Here is an 8,675-nt window from a genome sequence, read left to right on the forward strand (position 1 = left end):
CTTCACACTCCTGTCGCAGAGGACAGTACGACTTCACCCCCAGACCGCCCCGTACCACGATTGCTCGTAGTGCGGGGTCTCGCTGCTCTCGGTCTGGCTGCTCCTTTTTGGCCTTCCTGACATTGTTGAACCTTGTGGAACGAAGTTCCAGCTAGTGCAGCCCGCGGGATCATTGCAGCACTCAAGCCCGACCACCACGTCAAGGTGGCAGCTTTAGGTCGGGACGTGTGTCTGAACCTTTCACGAAATAACCAGTCGATTTGTGTGAATTTTGGAAGTAGATTTTTATTCAAAAACTGAACTACCGACTACCGACAACACTAATGAAATCACAGTACTGTAAACATACTGAACTGAAACACATTTAATGCGAATCCGGACGAGTGTGATCTAAGCGTACATGGATGTAAAACAGATATTTCATTTATGGGGAGTGATTTCAGATGGCTTTATGATGGACAAACATATTTACGGTCGAACCAGGTGAGATGGTTCTGAGATTCATTAATGCAGGTGAATGAACATGGGTTCATCCGAGAAAACACAACCGACGTTCTCTTAAACGAGAATTAAAATACGTTGTACAGCTGAAGTGGTTAGAATACAACAAGGCCGTCTCGGCATATCGTATGAGCAATATCGTATGATCACGGAGATATCGAGAGCAAAGACCTGAGTGGCACAGAATCTGGCGAACCGACCAAATGCGTTGGAATTCTCATAGATCTAAATCTGCTTATTTACACAGTGCGACACAAAAGCTGCTTGGATTGGTTTCAATTCCGACCGTGCTGTACCGCTGTTTCCGGGTTGATCTTGTGATGGTTATCTGGGTAACAGGCCTAACAAGTGTCAGCAACCGCCTTCCGACCAAGTGGTTTTTCTGTTTTCGCACAGTAAACACTGTCTATTTCCCTTTACGGAGGCCCTTAAAAGGTGCGATTGTTTCCAGTAAAGTTCAGAAAGAAATCGTTGCTTCTTTTGTTGAGTTTTCAGAGATTGTTGATCCTAGTTATTGGCCCTGATAATAATTAAGCCACGGGGGCTGAGTGTGGATGCGTCATTAGGAAAGCCGTGATCGGATCTTATGAACATCAGCGGAGCGAAAGGCGTTTTTGGGGCTGCACTAATCAAAACCGCCAAGCAACACAGAAAACCAGTTTTCTGGTTCCACGAACCACAAGGATAAATTGAAACAACCAGCTTTAATTCCAATTAACAAAGTAAGTGACATTCACTCCTTCCTCTTCAATGAATACGTTGGGACAGCTAAGGCCTCCGAATTTCCACTTATTTGCCATAAAAACTGCACCCTCTAAATATGAAAGGGTATTGATGTTGGTTACGCGGTATAATGTCGCACCGCTGTATGCGGGTTTATTTCTGACCAAATGACTGAATCCTCTAGATCAATTTGGAACGCCCTTCAAAGCGAGAAATGCGTACCACACTCGAACAACAGAACGAGACCAGAAAGATTACTTGATATCAAGCAGGCAGCCCACCCGGGTTGTTTACATTTTATAATATTTCGATCATATGATGCGTTAGGTGGCCAAAAAAGACAGGAAACTACAGGTGAACCCAGTCAATACGAACGAAGCCGAGAAGTACTGCTCTTCTTTTCCATCCTTATTGGCAATTCTCAGCTGCGGGCATATCACAAAGCTCCAGAGGGATTCGAACCCAAAACTTACTGGATGTTAGTTGAAGACTAAATCATCTGTTCAAGATAAACCATCCACCCAGGGTGGTTTAACTACCATAATTATCAACATTACCGCCAGTGTCACGGTCATCATCATCATCATCATCATTCTACAACATTTTTGTTCACCGATGATTTGAGCAGATGGTGTAGACAGCTGCGCATTGAAGGCGGTAGCTTATCATTGGGGCAGTTCAGGAAGGAGGCACCAGGGCTGGGATGTTGCCAAGTTGCTCAAGTCTAGATAGGAGCAGTCTAGATTTGGATTCGAACCATGGGCCTGCCGGTCCGTAAGCTGGCGCCCTAACCGCTATCTTGAGCTCTTTTCATCGGGAGGGTAAGCTATGAATTGAAGGAAACAGCTTTAATGAAGGCTCGCCATTGAGCGTGCGACTTAGTTACGTCTGACAACGTCTTTAACCAATGATGTGCCCCGTCCCGGGTTCCCAATCCAAGGAAACGGCAATACCAGCGCAGTTGAATTTGATGGAAATTGCTTCTAGGTCACTGTTTGACCTCCCCCGGTTCGATTCCACTCTGTGCATGAGTGTACATTAAGGGCTTTCGAAAGAAGTCGGTCAACTGGTATGCAGGGCAGTGACCAAGCTCGCGCAACTTATGAAGTGTGATCGGTTCATTTGTTGTTGGCGAGTTATTTCTTTCAAATTCTACTGATCTGTTCTTCCTACAGGGTTTTAGCAGTGCTTCGAAAACATCCATGATCAAGCATCAAAAGTTTTTTGACGTCTTCTGTGAGCAGGGGCCCAGGTTCTGACCCTTATAATAATATGTAGCACTCCGCAGCTTTGTAAACTTTACCCCTGACAGATAAGCAGATGTTACGCCACAGGTGATACAATTCAAGGAAGCTGCTCAGACCTTCCGGATGGAAATATCGTCTTTGAATAAACCACCGGGAATGATACAGCTTCCCAGATAGAAAAATTTGTCTGCTACCTCATTCGGCTCGTCCGCAAGTAGGAGGTTGGGGTTCGATACCACCAAGACTTGCAGTAGCACTCCTTACAAGGTGTGCAGCCCACGACAAACTGTGGGGCGGAATAATTTTGATAATTTAATGCTGCCTGCATTACAATGGCGGCAGATCCAAGAAGACCTATGTCGTCCGCGTGTTGGGCATCTGTGAGCGAATGCCCAGGGAGCATTTTTGACTCCACAGGCAGTATAGACTGGAATTGAGTCCACCATGATTACATCAGGGACACAGTTGAATGGAAAAGGTGAATGAAACGATGTCTCACATCACTTCCTGTGTTAAAGTCAGACGGGAGATTCCCATAGACCTTCACACGTCCAGGGAAGTTGTCAGGAATTCATGGAGGACATCACTCCATTGACATCTTCATAGGGCCTGACGGTTCACAGACTCAAAGGCAGCTTTCAGGTTGAGGAAGACCACCATTGTTTGTTTCTGGAAGCAGTGTCGCTTTTCCGAAACCAGTCGGAGGGTGAAGATGCGATTGATGCATGTTCTTGCAGGATGGAACCCAGCTTGGTTCTCACGGATCTGTCTATTCCTGTGTTCAACCAGTCGGAGGGTGAAGATGCGATTGATGCATGTTCCTTGCAGGATGAAACCAAGCTGGTTCTCACGGATCTGTCTATTCCTGTGTTCTGTCAACCACGAATGATATGACAAAAGAGCATCTACGATCTCATAGCTACCAGGCTGATGTCACGGCGATTTTTACACGAAATCCGCGTACAGTTTTTGAAGATAGGCATGACCGTCAATGTACCCTACTTTGCAGACGTTCTCTCTTCACTCCATACGGCAGCTATGAGTTTTGTCAGATGGATCACCAAGGGGATTCTGCCGTTTTGAAAAGGGCTGGATATAGACCGCTTAGTGCTGGTGCCTCCTCATTTTTCAATACGGATATTTTGTAATTTAATTCCCCTTCTGGTGGGCGATTAAGGTGTACATACCATTGATCCGTACGAACTGTCATTGAAGACTGCATCGTAGGAGGCCACCTAAACTGTCCTTTGAAGTGTTCGGTCAATCTTCCCAGTCAAAGTGAATTAGTGTGCCACCTTTTCCTATTATCCTTTCACTGAGAGTAAACTTCTTTCGGCCAGTCGACCCTATTGAGTGGTTGTGTTCATTGTTGGCGAGCCTTTTTTCCAGAACTAAGGCACTGGAGCGGGAACAGCATTTAGATATAGCAAGGTCACTTGAAAATGTTGACTCTGCGCATCCAAGTATATAGCAGCAAAGCAAAATGCAGCTGTCAGACATGTCTGTGAACCCCGCTCGAGTGCACAAGGCCGCCCACATGATGATGAAAAACCAAACTAAGTATTACAGCCCACAGTAACCTGGAGTGGAATGATCAGTTGAAACACTTCGACTTGCCCGAAAGATCGTATCTAAAAAGTACAAATTGGATTTATGGGGCTGCTCCAATCCTTTGTTTGAAATTTCCGTGCCAACAGTGGCTCACGTGCATCTGCTTGGTTTACATTACACAGACAGACTGATACAAGCCATGATCTGCTGAGTTTTTCCGTTTGACAGATAGCAATAAAAGTGTCCCTCGCCTTTGATCCGCCTGCTTGCAGCTGATTCACTAGTGGGGTAAAGGAGGATAACCGCTTCCCGTTAAACCTGCACGGGCCTCCTAAATGTACTTTTTCTCTGCGCAGGTCAGCACTAAACTTTCACTCCCATTATGGATCAATATTTCCCGGTCAACGGTTCAATGAATTTTGCTATAAGGGATCAACACAATGCAGACTGAACGCTGAAGAAGTAAAATTGCGAACGTACCAACCAACGATAGCCCCACATAATTGGCTTTGCAGGGTTGCCATGATTGACTAGAAACTCGCGCAAGTTCGACAAAAAGACATATGTGTCATCGTCCGCTTTTAGGAAATAATCGTATTCATCGGCCATGCGATAAATTGCGCGAAGAATTTTCCGCATCTTCACCCACAAGTGTCCACGTACCTCCGGCTCAGTCATGTTGAGAACTGGAAATGCGGAAGAAACATGGCGTTGCCAAAACAATATTTGGGGTAGACAGACCATCTGAACAACGAAACGTACGTAAGCATATGGGACTTGCATGGCTTGCATGCCAACAATAGACCATTTTTGCCAGTCAAATAGAAACAAGGGCAGCATGAGTCTAAGCCGGCCGAAAAACTAGTCAAAGGTGAAACCATCAGTTTGGTGAATCCGAATCTGTTGAGCAGCCAAAATGATGTCTTATTATCAAATCGGCAACCTAGAAAAAAAGGTTATCTCAGAATGAACATTAATAGGAGAATAACCAATTCAAGCATTCCGGTCCACACAGTGCGTTGCAGGAGAGTGGTTGAATAAGGGCAACCACCGAGCTTCCGATAATAAGATGACGGTTACCTTGTGTAGATACATACGACACCTCTGACCATGTGCAAAACGATTAAAACTGCAAACAATAGTGCCTGTTAGAGATAGGCCGAAACTAAGAGAATCCAGGTGATATTGATGGCACACGAAAACGTCACTGTGCGTCCTGATCGGACAAAAATATGCTTGGGGAGTTCAATCTGAGTTTGATTTTGGGGACAAAATATTTATCGTTTAACCATTAGTAACTGGTGTGTCAAAGATGTTTCTAGATTGAATTCTGCAGATCGTTTTTCTCATGGTAGAGCATCATCTTTTAAGCTCAGCTCCTAAACGAACCGCTATCTCCAGTCATACTTTTGCTACCTGAGCAAGGCATTTCCAATCTCGTTTACACGACCATACACTGGCAGAATTGAGGAGTGTTTTCGACCTCGTCTGGCTGAACACACCGCAATCTAGATACAACAGCGTATGAATCAGTCAGGCCGAGAAAATCCAAGTCCAAATTCAAATCCGGGGACAAATGTACGATCGATAACTAGCTCAATGATAGCCCGTCGTCAACTTGGGAGTGGGAGTGTGTCGATCCGAAGCTGCGTTCTTTATCGTGTAAAGGACAACAAAAGTTAAGTTGATAGAGTTTTGCTCGATCCATCGCTATCAGGACATGGAAACCGGAACTGTGTGAGCAGAAGTACTCGTCGACACTCCTTTAGTGAGTGGAGTGTATTTTACGCCCCGAAAGTAAATAGTCTTGTGCCGTTGTATTTATTTGACACTGTTCTGTTGTACACATATCAAGCGATACCACAACTTGGTAGTAGTCTTTTGGAAACACGATGACTGGTAGTAGATTGATTTGACGTTGACTTTAGCAGTTATGCGAGAGATATTTGATCCACATAATCTTGTGAGGTTTGTGTTGCGTGAGAAAGACTGAATAATGGTTCATGAGTCACAGAAGTAGCTCGCTAAGCAGCGACAACCTCACCTTCAGCCGGTACCTGCTGTTCTTTGCTGTTGGCAGCATCGACTTTAAACACAGTCAAACAAGCGGTGACAAGACAGGTCAGGTGTATGTCTGAGGTGAAAAGAAAGATCCACAAATTGCACAAGGAACGACAAACTTGAGTCGCTGGCATCCGAGAGGATTTTCCTGCCAACAGCGATTGAGGCAGAGGACTGACGTACATGACTGGTAAACGACTAACGATTCATGCCATCTGGGCCTTGACGATCTCGAACTAGCTTGGTGCCACTCCTGTATGGGCGCATTGTCGTATTTATACAATCGGGTGTGATGTTGGAATTAACTCTTAGAAAGTGGATTGCATAACACCTCTTGATAGGAAGAGGAAGAACGAAGCAATTTCAGTGTAATGGCATTCTTTGTGCATTAGATAAGAATTTGGACACCTACAAGACTAGGACTACATAAACCATAGATGTTCGAAACAAGAACAAGTGCACTCGCATCTGAAGAAACATCACCTCACGCCTTCACACACTGGGAGGACACTGATGCATCCGGAATGAACCATCTTGGTTGATGCAAATTCAACTTAACCATGCGGCGTGTATTGAAATGTGATTTCCTCGATCTTGAATTGAAAAAAATCTACCAAACACTTTGCTTCAATGTATTCCGCTTTTGAAATAGCGCATTTCTACCGTGCATTTGCAACGACAGTGTGGACTTTCCAAAGCCTTATTCAAGTCAGTACAAAAATGCGTCTTGTCGACCCAGGTCACGAAGCTCAAACCTCTACAGTTGTTAACCACACCAGGAAGAGTAAGGGACACAAATGGGTCACTGACGTGGTGTAGATGATTTTGGCTTTTCTTCCAGTAGTTTTGACACAAAATGCAGCAAACAAGCTGCCGTGAAGTTATTTCGGGTCGATTTTCAAAGTTTTGCTCTGTAAGAAAAGTTGTTTTGTCTCTGTAATGTACTACTCATAAGGTTGCTGAAAATCCGTCGACAGCCCATGACCAGTTTCGCCCTTTTTGGGGCTCATCAGGTAGGCGCAGTCCCCGGGTTTCCGTCAACCTTATGTTTTGCTTGAAACCAAATTACACGAAATTCGCGAATATACACTCATTTGCAAACTAATTTGGTTTTTCGAGAGACCCACTTGGAGCCCACCTGAATCTCTCGTTTGTGGACTGTCGACGGATTTTCAGCAACCTTATGAGTAGTAAATTACAAAGATATACATGTATCGCGATATCTCGAATATCTTAGCTACTGAAACATGAGGCATCCTGGTGCAGCACATTCAGTGGACTGAGAAAATCACAAACGAGAGATTCATCTGGGTTCCGGGTGAGTCTCTCGCAAAACTAAATTAGTTTGCAAATGAGTGTATATTCGCGAAAAGTTGTTTTAGCTCTAGATGATTTCGGGATTTTTAGAATTCACGCTCACATCACCCTTGTCTGAACAGTTGTCCTCCTCTATTGGTACAAAACCAAAGGGGGGAAGTACTGGACTCGGGTTTTGCTCTTATTAGAGCTCATTAACAGTGTATACCATTGACCGTGCTGGGGTTTGAACTCCTTGGTTCATGGCCCCACTTTCGCCTTCTGCTTAAAGTGAGAACAGTTGGCATGGGATATCATACCTGGTCATTCAGTGAAATGGAATCCTGATTTTTTCCGCAAACAATGGGAAAAATTGTCTAAAATCCTTGTGATTATCATAATTCCGCAATAATCTCACTGTCCCTACAATTTTGCGCATATACTACCTGCCCAAAAGTTGTGATTAGTAGCACCTTCTTGAAAAAAAACGAGGAAATTTCAGTCTGGATCAGTTGATTTTTTACCAAACGTTTGGTGGGTAGTCTTGTGCCTTTCATAAAGGAAATTCTTATTAGCGTGTTGCTTGACATGATGGCTGTCTTAATCTATTCATGCCAAACAATATGCAGTTTGAAGTCGAAGACATTACAATCCGGTTCCGTAATGTGCATCAGACAGTCGACCTATCCCAATTAACTGCACACTAATACTATTCAGTAAAGACGTATGTACAGCCTATAAATGGTACACGATCAAAGAGATGAGATGAACGTTTGCGTCGAAACCTTGCAAGAAAGGATCACCTACCCTGCTTAAGCAGATTGACAATACCAGTCAAGATGGACTTTTCCACTGAGGACTGTGCAATTGCAGTGTGCAACTGGTACACATGTCTGATGAATCTGATCATTCCGCTGTATCACACTGCGGGGTAAGTCGCACTAACACGCTGACAAAAGGCCAGATTAGGCGGCATCAGCAGAAGTTCGGAGCAAACTGACTTGGACCGATCGATTGAACTATACATGAGAACAGCCCACTTTGATGTACCTGGATAACAGTAATCTAAAAATACGGGTTGCCTTACTTGGCACGGCAGATTTTGACAGGGATGTTCGGTTTCGGAACGGACCACATACTGTCTCAGTGGTGCTGTTCACCATGATGGGCTTGGCACTGGATACTGCGCGATTGTTGGTCTCAGACATTATCATCATCATCATCATCATCATCATCATCATCATCATCATCATCATCATCATCATCATCATCATCATCATCATCATCATCATCATC

The 8,675-nt window shown here is 44.4% G+C and overlaps 1 protein-coding gene across 1 annotated transcript in view; it reads right to left on the minus strand.

The window, feature by feature from the left end:
• T265_08846 (hypothetical protein) overlaps nucleotides 1-8,675 on the minus strand; it is a gene marked incomplete at both ends in the record, with an annotated part of 85,019 nt that overhangs the window by 43,669 nt on the left and 32,675 nt on the right. Inside the window, one exon of the mRNA XM_009174758.1 lies at nucleotides 4,503-4,708. Within this exon, the coding sequence (XP_009173022.1) occupies nucleotides 4,503-4,708 (206 nt within the window). The remainder of the gene's footprint in view (nucleotides 1-4,502; nucleotides 4,709-8,675) is intronic.

Source organism: Opisthorchis viverrini (assembly GCF_000715545.1).
Source record: "Opisthorchis viverrini unplaced genomic scaffold opera_v5_239, whole genome shotgun sequence".
Lineage (NCBI taxonomy): Eukaryota > Metazoa > Platyhelminthes > Trematoda > Opisthorchiida > Opisthorchiidae > Opisthorchis > Opisthorchis viverrini.